Consider the following 18,525-nt stretch of genomic DNA (forward strand, 5'->3'; position numbering starts at 1 on the left):
CCGGCGGGGCCCTGAGGCCGGGCAGGGCCGTGGAGGGCCCCAGCACGGTGAGACCTTCTGCGCACACACACACACACACACACACACACACACACACACACACTGTGAGCTCACAGACAAACACACCGCACGCTCACACACACCTCCACCCAGCGCTGCAGACCTACACCCTTGTACTGACCCGTGTGTGTGTGTCTCTCTGCAGGTGCTGACCACTGCTGTGATGACAGATCTGCCCGTCATATCCAACATCTTGTCCAGGCTGTTTGAGAGCTCCCAGTGAGGATCAGCAGACACGGCTCCACTTTCTCTTGTCAAGAGTATCTACTGGTGTTTGTTACATGGTCTGTGTGTGTGTGTGTCTGTGTGTGCGTGTGTGTGTAGGTACCTTGATGACGTGTCCCTGCATCACCTGATCAACGCTCTCTGCTCCTTGTCTCTGGAGGCCATGGAGATGGCGTACGGAACTAACAAGGTAACCAATCAGAGAAGACATCAGACAGCAGACTAGTCTGGTGTGTGTGTGTGTCTGGAGTTCTCAGTGTGTGTTTGTGTCTAGTTGCAGTAGTTCTAAGTGTGTGTGTCAACGTTATAATCTTAACAAACGAAATAATGAAAGCTAGGTGGTAAAAAACATTGTTGTTAACTGAAATAAAACTAAAAACGAGGCATTACAAAAAACGATAACTAACTAAAACTGTATTGTCTGGTTGCAAAACTAAATAAAATAAAATACAATTATAGAGTAAATGTCCTTAGTTTTCATCTTTGTCAATGTCTTTCATAGAGCAAATATCTTTCAGAGTTTACATTTCCGACTGGGAACCCAGAACATACCAGGTCAAATTGAACACAGCATAGTCCATGCTCCTCGCCTGGCATCACGGCGGTACAGAAAGTCAAAAGAAAGCGGCAGAGTCCTATTTGGGATTACTTTGAATATGACTGTGTGACATAAAAGCAAGTTCCTTGCAGTGGAAGGTGGTGAAATATGTTGACAATTTATTAAAGGGAGAAATCCCACGAATTTGAAAGTACATTTAAGAAGCGCGCACAAGGAGGCTAACCTAGCTTACCTTAATAAGGACAACGCCAAGCCCCCCTCCCCTGAAACAGAAGCTAACCCCGATACAGGGCTAGGCAGCATGACGGAGACAAGACAGAGAACACTACAGCACTGCTTTCACCAGCAGACCGATAGCTGCTGGTTAGTAAATACACAGGAACACCACAAACGGGAGGAAGCGTTGAATAATATGTTTATTGATACTGGGATGTCTACACTTGACAAATAACCCATATTACAAAAGACTAAAACTAACACTAAAACTAAGCATAAAAAAAGAAAAGAAACTAAACTAAATAGCAAACCCACATTAAAAACGAATTAAAACTAAACTGAATTTGAGTCAAAAGGAAATAAAAATTACAACTAATGGAAAAATGCAAAACTATAATAACTTTGGTGTGTGTGTGTGTATGCAGGAGCCGTCTCTGTTTGCCGTGGCTAAGCTGCTGGAGACGGGACTGGTGAACATGGACCGTATAGAGATCCTGTGGAGACCGCTCACAGGACACCTGCTGGAGGTACGAACCCTGCTTCCTGCTTCCTGTTTCCAGCAGGTGTCCTGTGGAGACCGCTCACAGGACACCAGCTGGAGGTACGAACCCTGCTTCCTGCTTCCTGCTCCAGCAGGTGTCCTGTGGAGACCGCTCACAGGACACCTGCTGGAGGTACGAACCCTGCTTCCTTCTTCCTGCTTCCTGCTCCAGCAGGTGTCCTGTGGAGACCGCTCACAGGACACCTGCTGGAGGTACGAACCCTGCTACCTGCCTCTGACTGGCTGGGCATCTAGACCCTGTTCTATCCTGTCCAGAGGCATTCTGGTCTGCGCCCGTCGGTAACGCCCCCTGGAAACCTGGAAGGAAGCGAGAGGTTCCAGGGTGTGAGGACCTGGGGCCCTGGCCTGGTGTTGGATGTGTGTCCTACACAGTTTACACACTCACTGCTGTCATTATAAAACTGTATCTGGCTTCAGTCTGTCCTCTACTGAATGTGGAACTAGATGTGTGGTTAGTGTGTGTTAGTTGTGGTTGTGTGTGTGTGTGTTGGTGTGTGTTAGTGAGAAACGGTGCTTTCATGTTGTGTTTCTCTCCCTCTCTTTTGCACCCGTGTGTTTTGCAGAAGGTAAGCGCAATTATTCTCTCTCTCCCCCCTTCCCTCCCTCTCTCTCTCTCTCCCTATCTCTCTCCCTCCCTCTCTCTCTCTCTCTCTCTCTCTCTCGTTGCATCTCAGTACAGCATGTTCAAGATGAAACACTGCAATGTGTAGATTTACACACTGTATGTCTGCTTTGCAAATAAATACAATGGACAGTACTCCTTGCAGAACAGCTTTCAACCTTTCTATGCAGCGGTGTTGCATTGCTATGATTTGAAGTCCGGAGGACACACATTCGCTCCTCTCTTCAACTTGGTCCATGTTCAAGTTGGCCGGCACACGGACATCACAAACACTTCTGGGTGAATTTAGCGTTGCTTCTAAGTGGTCGGCGGCGCCACAGGCCAGCTGAGCTCCGAGGACCTAACAATCACATCACACCTTCCTTGATCCAGCCATCACTTTCATGAAATCACTTATTTTGCTGGGGGATCCAAATCACTCTGATCACTCGGCTGATGAATCACCTGGTGGAAACGACATACACATCCCCTCTCTTTCACTGTCTCATACTCTGTCTCTCTCTCTCTCTCTCTCACCCTTTCTTTGGTGTGTGTTGGTCTCGTCTCTGATCTGTGAGTGTGTGTGTGTCTGATCTGTGTGTGTGTGTGTGTGTGTGTGTGTGTGTGTGTGTGTGCGTGTGTGATGTCCCCTGTAGGTCTGCCAGCACCCGAACGCCAGGATGAGAGAGTGGGGTGCAGAGGCGGTGACTGCGCTCATCAAGGCTGGCCTGGCCTACAAACACGACCCCCCCCTGTCCCACAACCAGGTGCAAACACGACCCCCCACTGTCCCATAATCAGGTACAAACACGACCCCCTGTTGTCCCACAACCAGGTACAAACACGAGTGTGTGTTCTGTCCCCAGAGGCTGCAGCTGCTGCTGCTGAACCCACTGAAGGAGCTGTCCAACGTGCTGCACGCTGACATCCGCCACAAGCAGCTGGACAGCGTGCTGCAGATCCTGCAGAGCCAGGGGGACCGCCTGGGCCCCGGCTGGCCCCTCATCCTGGGGGTCATAGGAGCCATCCGCAACGACCAGGGGTAGGAGAGGGGGAGAGGTGACCAGGGGTAGGAGAGGGGGAGAGGTGACCAGGGGTAGGAGAGGGGGAGAGGTGACCAGGGGTAGGAGAGGAGGAGAGGTGACCAGGGGTAGGAGAGGGGGAGAGGTGACCAGGGGTAGGAGAGGGGGAGAGGTGACTAGGGGTAGGAGAGGGGGAGAGGTGACCAGGGGTAGGAGAGGGGGAGAGGTGACTAGGGGTAGGAGAGGGGGAGAGGTGACTAGGGGTAGGAGAGGGGGAGAGGTGACCAGGGGTAGGAGAGGGGGAGAGGTGACTAGGGGTAGGAGAGGGGGAGAGGTGACTAGGGGTAGGAGAGGGAGGGAGAGGTGGGCAGGGGTAGGAGAGGTGACCAGGGGTAGGAGGGAGGGAGAGGTGACCAGGGGTAGGAGAGGGGGAGAGGTGACCAGGGGTAGGAGAGGGGGAGAGGTGACTAGGGGTAGGAGAGGGGGAGAGGTGACTAGGGGTAGGAGAGGGAGGGAGAGGTGGGCAGGGGTAGGAGAGGTGACCAGGGGTAGGAGAGGGGGAGAGGTGACTAGGGGTAGGAGAGGGGGAGAGGTGACCAGGGGTAGGAGAGGGGGAGAGGTGACTAGGGGTAGGAGAGGGGGAGAGGTGACCAGGGGTAGGAGAGGGGGAGAGGTGACTAGGGGTAGGAGAGGGGGAGAGGTGACTAGGGGTAGGAGAGGGGGAGAGGTGACCAGGGGTAGGAGAGGGGGAGAGGTGACTAGGGGTAGGAGAGGGGGAGAGGTGACTAGGGGTAGGAGAGGGAGGGAGAGGTGGGCAGGGGTAGGAGAGGTGACCAGGGGTAGGAGGGAGGGAGAGGTGACCAGGGGTAGGAGAGGGGGAGGGGTGACCAGGGGTAGGAGAGGGGGAGAGGTGACTAGGGGTAGGAGAGGGGGAGAGGTGACTAGGGGTAGGAGAGGGAGGGAGAGGTGGGCAGGGGTAGGAGAGGTGACCAGGGGTAGGAGGGAGGGAGAGGTGACCAGGGGTAGGAGAGGGGGAGAGGTGACCAGGGGTAGGAGAGGGGGAGAGGTGACTAGGGGTAGGAGAGCGGGAGAGGTGACCAGGGGTAGGAGAGGGGGAGAGGTGACTAGGGGTAGGAGAGGGGGAGAGGTGACCAGGGGTAGGAGAGGGGGAGAGGTGGGCAGGGGTAGGAGAGGGAGGGAGAGGTGGGCAGGGGTAGGAGAGGGGGAGAGGTGACCAGGGGTAGGAGAGGGGGAGAGGTGACCAGGGGTAGGAGAGGGGGAGAGGTGACTAGGGGTAGGAGGGAGGGAGAGGTGACCAGGGGTAGGAGAGGGGGAGAGGTGACCAGGGGTAGGAGAGGGGGAGAGGTGACCAGGGGTAGGAGAGGGGGAGAGGTGACCAGAGGTAGGAGAGGGGGAGAGAGGTGACCAGGGGTAGGAGAGGGGGAGAGGTGACCAGGGGTAGGAGAGGGGGAGAGGTGACCAGGGGTAGGAGAGGGGGAGAGGTGACCAGAGGTAGGAGGGGGAGAGAGGTGACCAGGGGTAGGAGAGGGAGGGAGAGGTGGTTTTTCATCAGCTCGATCATTTACCATCAACAAACCGTAAAGCTTAGATTATTTTTACTGTTTACTCGAATGTTAAAATGTTTTCGTCAAGTCCCAGTCTGTTGGTGGCAGTGTACCCTGTCTGACGAGAGCTTTGTGTCTGCCCACCAGAGAGTCGTTGATACGAACTGCCTTCCAGTGCCTGCAGTTGGTGGTGACGGACTTCCTACCCACCATGCCTTGCACGTGCCTCCAGATCGTAGTGGATGTAGCTAGCAGCTTCGGCCTGCAGAACCAGGAGCTCAACATCAGCCTCACCTCCATTGGCCTGCTGGTGAGTTCCGGAGCTCGCTCCCCTCCCCGCCTACTCACTCACTGTCCAGTCCACTATCCGGACTAAAACTCAGTCTAACTCGTCAAAGCGGGACACCAAAACAAACAGCGGTCAGCGATGACTGACCGACCGTGTTAACCCCCCCTCTGTTCCCCCACAGTGGAACATCTCGGACTACTTCTTCCAGAGGGGCGAGGCCATCACCCAGGACCTGGAGAGGGAGGAGGCCACGCTGCAGAAGCAGGCCCAGGAGAGGGGAGAGGCCCTGAACCGGCCCTTCCACCCGGCCCCTCCCTTCGACTGCCTGTGGCTGTGTCTGTACGCCAAGCTGGGGGAGCTGTGCGTGGACCCTCGGCCCGCCGTGAGGAAGAGCGCCGGCCAGACCATGTTCTCCACCATCGCTGCACACGGCACCCTGCTGCAGCAGCCCACCTGGCACATCGTGGTCTGGAAGGTAGAGACCACACACACACACACACAGGACCCTACACCAGCACACACACACAGGACCCTACACCAGCACACACACACACACACACAGGACCCTACACCAGCACACACACACAGGACCCTACACCAGCACACACACACAGGACCCTACACCAGCACACACACACAGGACCCTACACCAGCACACACACACAGGACCCTACACCAGCACACACACACAGGACCCTACACCAGCACACACACACAGGACCCTACACCAGCACACACACACAGGTCCCTACACCAGCACACACACACAGGACCCTACACCAGCACACACACACAGGACCCTACACCAGCACACACACACAGGACCTACACCAGCACACACACACAGGACCCTACACCAGCACACACACACAGGACCCTACACCAGCACACACACACAGGACCCTACACCAGCACACACACACAGGACCCTACACCAGCACACACACACAGGACCCTACACCAGCACACACACACACACACAGGACCCTACACCAGCACACACACACACAGGACCCTACACCAGCACACACACACAGGACCCTACACCAGCACACACACACAGGACCTACACCAGCACACACACACACACACACAGGACCCTACACCAGCACACACACACAGGACCCTACACCAGCACACACACACACAGGACCCTACACCAGCACACACACACACAGGACCCTACACCAGCACACACACACACACACACAGGACCCTACACCAGCACACACACACATACACACACACACAGGACCCTACACCAGCACACACACACAGGACCCTACACCAGCACACACACACACACACAGGACCCTACACCAGCACACACACACATACACACACACACACAGGACCCTACACCAGCACACACACACAGGACCCTACACCAGCACACACACACAGGACCTACACCAGCGCGCACACACACACACACACACACACATACACACACACACAGGACCTACACCAGCACACACACACAGGACCTACACCAGCACACACACACACACACACACACACATACACACACACACAGGACCTACACCAGCGCACACACACACACACACACACACATACACACACACACAGGACCCTACACCAGCACTGCTTTTTGTATAACGGAGCATGCGGTAATTAAATATAATTTCCTTAATTAAAAGTAAGACAGATTTGCCGTTTTCAAAAGGTGTGTGACCCCATGTGTAATGAACCTGTGTGACCCCATGTGTAATGAACCTGTGTGACCCCATGTGTAATGAACCTGTGTGACCCCATGTGTAATGAACCTGTGTGACCCCATGTGTAATGAACCTGTGTGACCCCATGTGTAATGAACCTGTGTGACCCCATGTGTAATGAACCTGTGTGACCCCATGTGTAATGAACCTGTGTGACCCCATGTGTAATGAACCTGTGTGACCCCATGTGTAATGAACCTGTGTGACCCCATGTGTAATGAACCTGTGTGACCCCATGTGTAATGAACCTGTGTGACCCCATGTGTAATGAACCTGTGTGACCCCATGTGTAATGAACCCTTCAGGTGCTGTTCCACCTGCTAGACTGCGTGAGAAGCTCGTCCACCTCGGCCGACAAGGAGAAGATCGAGTCTGGCGGGGGGAACATCCTCATCCACCACTCGCGGGACACGGCGGAGAAGCAGTGGGCAGAGACCTGGGTGCTCACCCTGGCAGGGGTGGCCCGCATCTTCAACACCAGGAGATACCTGCTCCAGCAGCTAGGTGGAGCTCTCTCACCAGGGCACCTGGCCTGGAGTTTATCATTGAGTACAGGGGGGGATTCAGGATGGTAGAGCAGCCTGGGACTGTCCTGGATGAACATGCAGGGCAGGGGGGTTCAGAGGACCAGGATAGAGAGAGAACATCTAGAACATGCAGGGCAGGGGGGTTCAGAGGACCAGGATAGAGAGAGAACATCTAGAACATGCAGGGCAGGGGGGTTCAGAGGACCAGGATAGAGAGAGAACATCTAGAACATGCAGGGCAGGGGGGTTCAGAGGACCAGGATAGAAAAAGAACATCTAGAACATGCAGGGCAGGGGGGTTCAGAGGACCAGGATAGAAAAAGAACATCTAGAACATGCAGGGCAGGGGGGTTCAGAGGACCAGGATAGAGAGAGAACATCTAGAACATGCAGGGCAGGGGGGTTCAGAGGACCAGGATAGAGAGAGAACATCTAGAACATGCAGGGCAGGGGGGTTCAGAGGACCAGGATAGAGAGAGAACATCTAGAACATGCAGGGCAGGGGGGTTCAGAGGACCAGGATAGAGAGAGAACATCTAGAACATGCAGGGCAGGGGGGTTCAGAGGACCAGAGAGAGACTTTCATGATGGAACATTCCATCCCTTCACACAGTCTGATTGTTATACATCCACTAAGACTGCTTTGTGAGATTGTATTCCCTGACCCTCTCCCCCCTCTCCTCCTGGCTGTCTCCTCACAGGAGACTTCTTCAAGGCGTGGGAGGTTCTCCTGGACCACATCCAGTCTGCCGCCCTCAGCAAGAACAACGAGGTCTCCCTCGCTGCCCTCAAGAGCATCCAGGAGATCCTCCAGATCGTCACGCCCGTCAAAGACTCCGACAAGCCCTGCGACGCCCTGGCCGTGCTGGGCGTCCTCCCGGTCCTCATCGACCCCCTCAGCGCCTCGGGCGCCGGCCGCCCCCTCGTCCGCTCCGACTCGCTGGTCGAGCGCCTCACGCGCTACAACGGCGCCGAGCTCCAAGGCCCGCCCCCTGGGGAGGAGTCGGCCCTGGAGGACTCCGTGCTGTGGTGGTCGGCGTGGAACACGTGGTACCGGACGGGCACGGACAGCACGCGGCCGCCCGGCGCGCCGGCGGAGAAGCAGGCCTTCATCCCCAGCCAGCCCTTCCTCACGGCGCTGGTGCAGATCTTCCCGGCGCTGTACCAGCACATCAAGGGGGGCTTCAGCATGGAGGACCTGAGGAAGCTGGGGGTGATTCTGCACGGGGCCGTGTCGGTGCCCATCAGCAGCGACGCCTCGCCCTTCATCCTGCCCTCCTACACCGAGGCGGTGCTCACCAGCCTGCAGGAGGCCGTCCTCACAGCCCTGGACGTGCTGCAGAAGGTGGGGTAGAGATACCCAGCCCCCCCCCCCCCCCCCCCCCTCATCCTGGACACGGGGGGCAAAGATACCCAAACCTAGCATCCTAGCACATAGTACCAGGATAGGTCTATATAGGTCTGTAGTAGGAGTAGTACTAGTACTTCTAATAATAATATAATACTAATACTACTATTATCACTATGATCGCCTGTCCTGACTGGTTTTAAGCACGGTTAGCAGCAGAGCTCCAGTTGTCCCTCCCTCAGGCGTGTCAGGATCTCGACTTCTGTGCCCTGCTCCGGGGCTGCTCAGCGGGCGCCACGACGCCCCAGGCTAAACAATATCTCATTCGGCGCTAGATGGATTGCGCAACAGGGCCGTTAAAGTTGCTGTTCAGTCCCCTGGTGAGTGTCAGGTGTGAGTGTCTGTCTGTCTCTCCTGCTGCAGGCCATCTGTGTGGGCCCCGAGAACCTGCAGGTCATGTACCCCGCCATCTTTGAGCAGCTGCTGCTCTTCGTCGAGTTTTCCTGCAAACCGCCCCAGTACGGCACCATGGAGACCAAGCACGTGGCCAACGCCAAATACAACCAGGTAACCAGGACAGGAAACACACCGGGGTTTAGTTGGTCCTCAATTTGGTCCCTCCCCCTTTCCCTCCCTCACAACATCGCAGGTGATTTACCAGATTTGAGTCGAATAGTATCTTAAAATCCACACTCCTGTGAGCAAACAAAGGCTTCGAAAATATCTGAAAGACTGTGACGCCCTGGTCTCGTGTTTGCAGTGATGTCATGTGGATGTTCCCTGAACACGAACTGGATCAAAGTCGTCCCTTTCTGTAGAGCCTCTGTTCGCAGTCATCCTCCCTCTGTGATGTTCATCCAGCGCTTTCTCTCCTGCTTGTTCCTCATCGGCCGTCTGTCAACACATCAAACATTCAGTCCCCCAATCATCCCTCTACTCGGTCCTCTCATGCAGGCAGCTAGGTATCGGTGTCAGTCTCTCTTCAGGCTCGCGTAAAGTCTAGCGTAGAGTTTCATCTCTTCAGTTGCCTTTCGCACGGTCCCATTTGTTTCTTCCGCGACACTCTTGTCGATGCGTTTGCAGAAATCATGTTTGTACGCCCCTGCTCATATCCTTCGCACGTTCAGCAAAGCTGTCCAAGCTGCTATTGATGAAGTCATCTTATCTAGTAGCAGCTGTTTAGGCTGGGGTGACCAGACGTCCGGATTTTGTCCGGACAGTCCGGTTTTCCAGCCCTTTGTCCGGACCGCTGTTGCGTGTCCTCCTTTTCGCCCTGTTGTCCTCCTTTTTGACCCTTCCTGCCCACCGTCGCAATTTACCACTCATGTGGGCTTCAGTGCCAAAAAGAAAGACCCCTTTCAAACCTACGTGGAGTTCAGAACTCCACTCCACTTTGCCACTAAGAGCGGCACAGATCAATATCATGCCTTCTGTAAGCTCTGTCTCATTGATATAGACTTGAGTAGTAGGGGGAAAGGGGCTTTAGAGCGGCATGCCGCTACAGAACAGCACAAGGATAATGCTAGTTCTGCCGGGCACTCTTCCTTAACATCTTTTTTTTGCTCCAAACACAACAACAGCGGAAGATAAAACAACCGCTTCTGAGCTGACCAAATTGTTTCATGCTGTGAAACATCACCACTCTCACAGGAGTTTCGACTGTTGACTTACTAAAATGACTAATGTTATTGTCTTAATTTCATGGCCCCCATCCCCCCCGGTCAACAACTTTTTGGGATTGTCTTCCTTTTTGACCCTTTGTCCTCCTGTTCAGGGTCATGTTTCTGGTCACCCTAGTTTAGGCTGTCAGGGGAGGCCTATAGTCAGAGCCCTGCTGGCTGACAGCGACACTAATGAATACGATCTCTACATGCTTATGGCTTGAAACGTAAACACTGTCATTTTATCAGTTAGTGTCGTCGTCTGTTGGCATGCTAGCTCAGGCTAACAATTCAAGTACTCGAAAACACATCAGTCTGTCAGACAATTTAGTTAGCGTGCTACTAGTTTATAGCGGCCGTAGCTAAGTCGGTTAGCCAGCAGTAGCCAAGTTGACACAATCTCAGAAAGACGTTGATCACCTTCTCTAAACACAGCTTCAGTCAGCTAGGTTAGTTCGGATGGGTAGGATGAGTTTGTGTGTGAGACTGAGGACTCTTCTCTGCAGCGTCGAGATCACTTGGCGAACTTTGTACTATCAGTTCCATGCTGTTTAGGGCCTCTATACCTTAAGACTACCATGCCATAAATGCCCTCCTGTGTTGTTCCGTTAAACGGAAGCGTGTTATGCCTCTATATCTGTTTACTTTAGTATGTATAAGGCTTTCTGTGACTTCCTGCTTCATTCACTCAACCACCAAGTGCTAGTTTTTGATGGTTGAAGGAATCCCGACAGGCTACTAATAAATGTGGTCAACCCTTGCCATGCATTGCCCTTGCATTTTTCCTCGGTCACCGACTAAAATCGTCAGAACAGTTAGCATGCTAGTTTTACCGTCAATAGCTTAACCTGGTCAGTCAGTGAGCCAGTAGCTAAATTGACACGGCCTCAGACAGAAGTTAATCTGCATCTTTTCTCGTTCTTTCCCTCGTTTCTTGGTACCACTCGCTGGGTCGACTTTTTAGATCCAGCTGTTTGCACCGGTGAGTTCCCCCCTCTTCCGCTCCCCTTCTAATCGGTAACTCCCACCTCTCCTACGCTGTGCTAAACGGTGAAGCCGCTGCACCTCAGTAGAGATGAAGCACTTCACCGCATGGTAGGCCCTCCTGTCTCATCTCCATCACTCACTCCCACAGTGAACTTCCTACTCTCCCCCCCCCCCCCCCCGCCTGCCACTAACCAGTGGTCATGCTTCGTCTTGTGTACCCGTGGACTCCATTTTGTTTTTCGTCTTTCTTGGCGTCATTGCCGTTCGTGTTTGCTTGTGGTGTTTTGTTGTCCATCTTAAAGGTGCACTCTGTAGGTTTTGTGTCCGCTCTCAGGTCTTTTTGATTTGGGAAACAAGAAATGGAGGCTTTTAGTGCCTAGATGAAGACCTGGGGATGTGTTCGTCCTGGCAGGCCCAAGCCATTTTCTGTTTGTTTACACAGAGTGTGCCTTTAATTGTGTTTTGGTCGTTTTAGTGGTTCTGGTTGGATGATGGGTTGCAACCAGAGTTAACCCCACTCTCTTTCTCTCTCTTTCACTCTCTCCTTTTATCTCTCTTGCTCTCTATCTCTCTCTTTCCCTCCCTCCCTCTCTCTCCCTCCCTCTGTCTTCCTGCTTACAGGCAGAATGGGTTGCCTTAAATTATGTCCCCTTCGCTGAGCGCTCCCTGGAGGCGGTCGTGGAACTGTACCACAAGACGGCGTGCCACAAAGCCGTCATCAACGAGAAAGTCCTGCAGAACATCATCAAGGTACGCCCTCGTCAACGTGTTTGTGCTGATCACCCCGTGGATGCGTCAACACCACGCCGGTTCCCTTTCTAAGCCAAACAAGCCACGCTTCTCACAGTAAACCTCTGAAAAGCTGTCAGGTGCTTCCCCATAGGCCTCATTGGAGTGGGTGACACATGCAAGTTGTTGCTCAACGCCTATAATCATCGTTCCTGTTTTCTTATGAAAGCGGTCTCCATTACCGGAGTACGCAGCGAGTAGAACGGATAAGAGGTTTCTCTGTGGATTCTACCAAACCCTGCTCCCTCTCTCTCTCTCTCTATTTCTCGAGAGAAAGGAGGTCATGCTCGTAAAACAGCAACCTTGGGGAGACCATCTGGGGTCGTTATTTGGAAAGCGTAGTCACAAAGGCAGTCTTGTTTTCTTGTTTTCAGTCCTTGGCTTGTTTTTTTCTGAGGTTCGGATAGAAAACAAAGCACTGATATCAATGGCTCAATAGCAACCAGTGTTTTATACATGAAGACTGATTGATGCATTGTTTGTATGATTTTGGGGGTATTCTATTCAGAAATAGTTCCAGTTCAGGGCAGTTTGGCTGTGTCAAAGTGGACACAAGGTTTCAGAAGAATTTTTGGATCCATTTCATGAAGACTTATAATAGCTTCTTATCCATTAACTAAAGCCAATGTGCACTAGCATATATGCTTTACCACCAAAAGACAAAACAACCTTACTGTAGCATCAGCAGAGCAGCCCAGCTGATGGAGGACATGGTTCTTCTTCCTCAGAAGGTCTTAGTTGGAATCGTGGTTTAAATCCCCTCTGACATACACACAGCAACATACCTGAAAACAGTTATAAGGAAGCAATCCTGCCCCTCTGCCTTTCTTGTCACACGTCACTTGAGATCTAATAAAGCATGAAACATGACCAAAATAAATATATTATATATTTATATAATATAAGAACCAACCCCTCTTTCGCTGTAGACCTTACGGATGCCTCTGGGCCTGAAATATGCGTGTCCGTCGGAGAGCACCTGGAAGCTGGCCGTGTCCTCCCTGCTCAAGGTGCTGTTCGTGGGCCTGCCCGTGGCCCGCCAGCATGCTCCGTCAGGGAAGTTCGACACCATGTGGCCAGAACTCGCCAACGCCTTTGAAGACTTCCTCTTTACCAAAAGGTACGTGTAAGAATTTAGGCTTTTCTTGTTTTGCCTGTTCTGTAAGGCACCTTTGAGGAGTTGGTAAAGGGATTTGGTAGGTGCTGAATTTAGCTTAGTGAGTTTGTGTTTTGTTATTTCAGCACACCTCCCGATAATTTGTCCATCCAGGAATTCCAGAAGAACGAAGCCATTGACGTAGAGGTAAAAATCCTTATTCACCAAACTGACAAATCTCTCAATTTGCCTCCAAGCCATCCAATCACATCCATTTTGCCTCCAAGCCATCCAATCACATCCATTTTGCCTCCAAGCCATCCAATCACATCCATTTTGCCTCCAAGCCATACAATCATGTCCCTTGTTCCCTGTTTTCCAGGTGGTCCAGTTGATCAGCTCAGAGATCCTGCCCTTCGCCAACTTTATCCCCAAAGACTTTGTTGGTCAGATCATGGCCATGCTCAATAAGGGTTCCATTCACTCCCAGTCCTCCTCATTCACAGGTAAACACAGGAGGTTGACTGTCACTTGTAAAGGTGGACCTTGGTGTTCTGCACACATCTGTGACACACAAACTGCAATACAGATCTCATACTGTGGACACTTGAGGAATTCAGATGACTTATTAGATGAATACATTTTCGTGTTATTATTTTTGTTCACCATACATTAATTAACTAGCTACTGTTATCGAGAAGTTATAGTTGTTGTGTTACACATTTCTGCATGTCATTGGCCGAATCCCATTTCTCTGTCTTACTCCGTCCCCTTCGTGTACTCCTAGCCCTTGTCCCTCAACCGAGTTGCAACATACTAGTCCTTTCGGTCGTATGTTAATGCAAGCCTCGCCTCTACGTTTCAATTAAAAACATGGTTGCAAATATACAGGGAAAATGTGTCCAAACTTTTGACTGGTACTGTATATGTACAGGACTGTGTAGAGCACAAAACAAGACTGTCATAAGTTTTTAATCAATTATTTAAGCCGAAAATACATTCATGGGACTCCCTGTGATGTGTCCGTCATTGTTGCCGGTTGCAGTGTTCCCCTTAGCCCTACCCCTCGATCAAAACGAGAATGGGGATAGCTTTTACTCTCACGTGAATGCGCAAAACGAACGGTACGGGGTAAGGGAAAGGGGTAAGACAGAGAATTGGGATTTGGCCATTCTCTCTCTCACTCTCCCCTACATTGCTGGCCTATTCTCTAACTCTGTCTGATAAAGCCAAACATATATATATTTTTAAAAGGGGCATAGGTTTCAGTATACATCCTTTTGAAAACGGCAAACTTGTCCCCCTTTATTATCAAGAAAACCGCTGCAATTTTTTTTTACTATCCCACCCACGTTTGAAAACAAACCGACTCCCCTGAGTTGGTGCACCTGACCCGGCCGTCTCTCCCCCGTCTCTCCCCGGCCCACAGAGGCAGAGCTGGACGTGCGGATGAGAGAGGACTTCTCCAAGGTGTGCTTCGAGACCCTGCTGCAGTTCTCATTCAGCAACAGGGCGACCACGCCCCAGGAGGGCTACATCTCTCGCCTGGCGCTGTCTGTGCTGCTGCGCCGGGCCCAGGACGTGCTGCAGCGCTACGTGGAGGACGAGAGGCTGAGCGGGCGCTGCCCTCTCCCCAGGTGAGGCCTCCGTCACACACACACACACAGCCACACACACACACACAGCCACACACACACACACACAGCCACACACACACACACACAGCCACACACACACACACAGCCACACACACAACACACACAGCCCCACACACACACACACACAGCCACACACACACACACACACACACACACACAGCCACACACACACACACAGCCACACACACACACACACAGCCACACACACACACACACACACAGCCACACACACACACAGCCACACACACACACACACAGCCACACACACACACACAGCCACACACACACACACACACACAGCCACACACACACACACAGCCACACACACACACACACAGCCACACACACACAGCCACACACACACACACAGCCACACACACCAAGCCCCCACAAGGCGGAGGGTGTGTGTACACAGATCAGTATATGAGCTGAAGCATTGCGTGCTTCTGCCTTTATTCCTCTTCCCCCCTTCTCTCTCTCTTTTCCCTGTGTCACCCCCTTGCTGTGTGTGTGTGTGTGTGTGTGTGTGTGTGTGTGTGTGTGTGTGTGTGTGTGTGTGTGTGTGTGTGTGTGTGTGTGTGTGTGTGTGTGTGTGTGTGTGTGTGTGTGTGTGTGTGTGTGTGTGTGTGTGTGTGTGTGTGTGTGTGTGTGTGTACCATGCAGACTTAGTGTAACAAGTGTTTTCACTATCTTCCGTAGAGGGCAATGGGTGAAGCTTGATGCTCATCTGCTCAGGTTAATACAGCTTTCTGCATCCTTCAGACACGTGGCTGTTGTCTTGTTTTGGTTTCTCCCTGTGTTCCTGCTCCATTCCCGTTTGGCTGAAACCAAGCCTCCTAAAAAATAAATACACGTATTTCAAAGCCTTTTTTTTTGTCTTGTTTTTACATGTTTGACTCACTATTGGTTTGTCGTAGAGTAAAGGATGGTTCCAGATAGTTACTCACTTTGTGCTTCCTTTTTTTGATCCCCTGAACGGTTCTTCACGTCAGACAAATGACACTTAAAATTTAGTTTTTTTCATTTTTCTTCCAGACAACAAGTGACGGAGATCATCTTTGTCTTGAAAGCTATCAGCACTTTGATGGACTCACTTAAAAAGACCCAGCCAGAGAATGGTGAGTGTGACTGACAGACTTGTCAAACTTCAGAGAAGGTGAACCGACTGTAAAAAGCAGATCCACAATAACATTTTACTGTATATATTGCACCTGTCCATGTTTTGTAGTTAATAGAAGGGGATTTTTGGGGGATGAATCTTAATTTCTGTAAATATATTCATACGCATGCCCTACTGCAAGGTGAAAGGCTATATTAGATTGAGAAATTACCAGAGAGACAGAACATAATCAGTGATTGTATTTTTGAAACGTCCTTGAAAGTTGTTTGTACTGTAAGATCATTCATTCAGACAGCAAGTCATTCTAATTAGCCTCTGGTGGTCTTACGAAAGAAATAATCTAGTTGATTGCTTTCCATCCCAAATTTCTTTCCACCTCCATCCTATTCTCAACTGACCTCTCTCCTTTTCTTCCCCTCCCTTGCTTCTTTCCCCCCCTCCATCTCTTCCTCTGCCTCCCTGTCTCTGTGTCCCTGCTGCAGTGGATGCTAACACATGGGCCCAGGTGATCGCCCTGTACCCCACCCTGGTGGAGTGCATCACGTGCTCCTCGTACGAGGTCAGCTCTGCTCTCAAGGAGGCCCTGGGGCCCTTCAAAGACTTCATGCAGCCTCCCGTGTCCCGAGTCCAGAACGGGGAGTCCTGACCAGCCCCCACATCCCTCTCCCCCCCCCCCCCCACATCCCTCCCCCACTCCCCCCCCCCCCCCCCCCCACTCCCCTCTTTTTTTTATTTTATATAACTCATGAAAAATGAATGTCCTGACCCGAACACACCCACACACTTTCAGGAGTGGAGGGACTTGACTCCACATGACCCTCATCTACCAGAAGAACTCACCGGGGCTAGGAAGGGGCGTCTTGCTTGGACCACACTGACAACTTCTCTCACATCATCGGTGTACGCTTCTAATGCGAGTTAACTCTCATACTAGCAGACTGGACTGTGTTGCCAGTTACAGTATAAATAATAATTATTGCAGTGTTTTATTTGGGTTCCGTTTTGTTTTCTGAAAGGAGAGTTGATTGTACAGTGTGTGGTTAAAGTGATAATGTAATTAAGAGAAGAAAAAAAAATATTGGGCTTTATTGATCTTGACTTGAGGATAAAGATTCAACTATCTTTTTGTGACTTTTTAAGCAGTGAGGATTTCATGCAAAATCTAACTGTAACATTCCATGTCATCTTTAGCCAGTCTCAGAAGGGACGAAATTGTCTGAATAAAATAAATGGGACAGTTCTATGAACAAATCTGATTGCTGCTTGTGCCTCGGTGATGTCACGTCACTGCCGATTTTGAAATATACCGCATCTCAGAATCACCGCGTTCAGGAGTGAGAACATTTTCAGCTTCCTGTCAACCTGTTCCATTTCATGAGACATGCAAGTGTACTGGATCTTATTCAAATGTATTATTAGATTTATTATTTACGATTCTGTCTTGACGGTTACCGTTATTATTACAAATGCTACATTGTTAAGACTGTGGGAGCTGTTAAGTTTTAGGTCAAATGAGGCGATGCACGGCGGGTCGCCTGGTACACCGGAAAATGGGGAGGAGACGTAGGGAGGTCTTCTTGGGCGGGGTTTCCCTGATATTTCACCGCCGCGGTTCATTACTGAAGAGGGAACGGATGGAATTCGGACGTGTGTGAATGTTGGCTTTGTTGGCTATCCGACGGGAATTATAATACCGGAGTGCATGAGAATATCATTCGAGACAATTACCTCGTTTTCGAAATATATTTCTGTATTCTGAAACTGCATTCAACCACGTACTGGCTGAGGTAGTAGTTTGTGCTGTTGGTTGGGTTGTGACATTGCCCGCTATGGAGATGACTGCGCAAGCTACTGCCTTGCTAGTGCTGGTAAACCACTTCAAACCGAGGAGTACTGTGTTCTTTCTCGTTTAAAGGTAAAGTAGTTGACTGAGCAGCGTGCGGTGTCGATACATTTTTACAAACGAAAGGAATTGTGTCATTATGTTGTTTCGACTCATCATGTGCCTCATGGTAATTGAGCTGGTAACTAATGCTTTAATAAAATTAAATTCTTGTGGAGGACAGTTATGGGTATCCTATGCTTTTTTTGTCATTCGATTTTCATTGACCTTCATAATCATTTACTCAAAGTTTTTACACGGCAAAAGGCATTATTTTACTTTGATATTCGAGTTGTAGGCTAACTGGCTACCATGTTCACTGAGATTTAAATGCACATTGGCCACCCTAGAATAAAACGCTTTGTGACAGTTTGTATCATTTCAAATCAATGTTCAGATTTGCTTCAATGAAAGTATTCTGGCGATAGACTCGTAAAGCAATGTAGCTATAGGCTTCGATTGAAGTTAGATTTCACCCCCGGGCAAGATATCCAATCTAACCAACATGTAGGTCATAATACTGTTGCTATGTAGAGAGCTGTGACGTAGCCATCACTGCCCACTGAAAAGACTGGTTTGACACGGGACTCTCGGGGTTATATCCTCAACACGTCTCTGT

At 51.0% G+C, this 18,525-nt stretch overlaps 1 protein-coding gene across 1 annotated transcript in view; it reads left to right on the plus strand.

Moving 5' to 3' along the window:
- mon2 (MON2 homolog, regulator of endosome-to-Golgi trafficking) overlaps window positions 1–17,280 on the plus strand; it is a 23,093-nt gene extending 5,813 nt beyond the window's left edge. The window contains 19 exon segments of the mRNA XM_067235143.1: window positions 3–47; window positions 206–279; window positions 385–475; window positions 1,486–1,587; window positions 2,880–2,990; window positions 3,090–3,265; window positions 4,958–5,120; window positions 5,281–5,574; window positions 7,144–7,342; window positions 8,067–8,710; window positions 9,137–9,280; window positions 11,339–11,356; window positions 11,983–12,111; window positions 13,080–13,270; window positions 13,393–13,453; window positions 13,629–13,752; window positions 14,676–14,883; window positions 15,940–16,022; window positions 16,507–17,280. Coding sequence (XP_067091244.1) covers window positions 3–47; window positions 206–279; window positions 385–475; window positions 1,486–1,587; window positions 2,880–2,990; window positions 3,090–3,265; window positions 4,958–5,120; window positions 5,281–5,574; window positions 7,144–7,342; window positions 8,067–8,710; window positions 9,137–9,280; window positions 11,339–11,356; window positions 11,983–12,111; window positions 13,080–13,270; window positions 13,393–13,453; window positions 13,629–13,752; window positions 14,676–14,883; window positions 15,940–16,022; window positions 16,507–16,670 — 3,021 coding nt within the window. The 3' untranslated portion in view covers window positions 16,671–17,280.
- The last annotated feature ends 1,245 nt before the right edge of the window (window positions 17,281–18,525 follow it).

This window comes from Osmerus mordax, chromosome 4 (genome assembly GCF_038355195.1).
Source record: "Osmerus mordax isolate fOsmMor3 chromosome 4, fOsmMor3.pri, whole genome shotgun sequence".
Lineage (NCBI taxonomy): Eukaryota > Metazoa > Chordata > Actinopteri > Osmeriformes > Osmeridae > Osmerus > Osmerus mordax.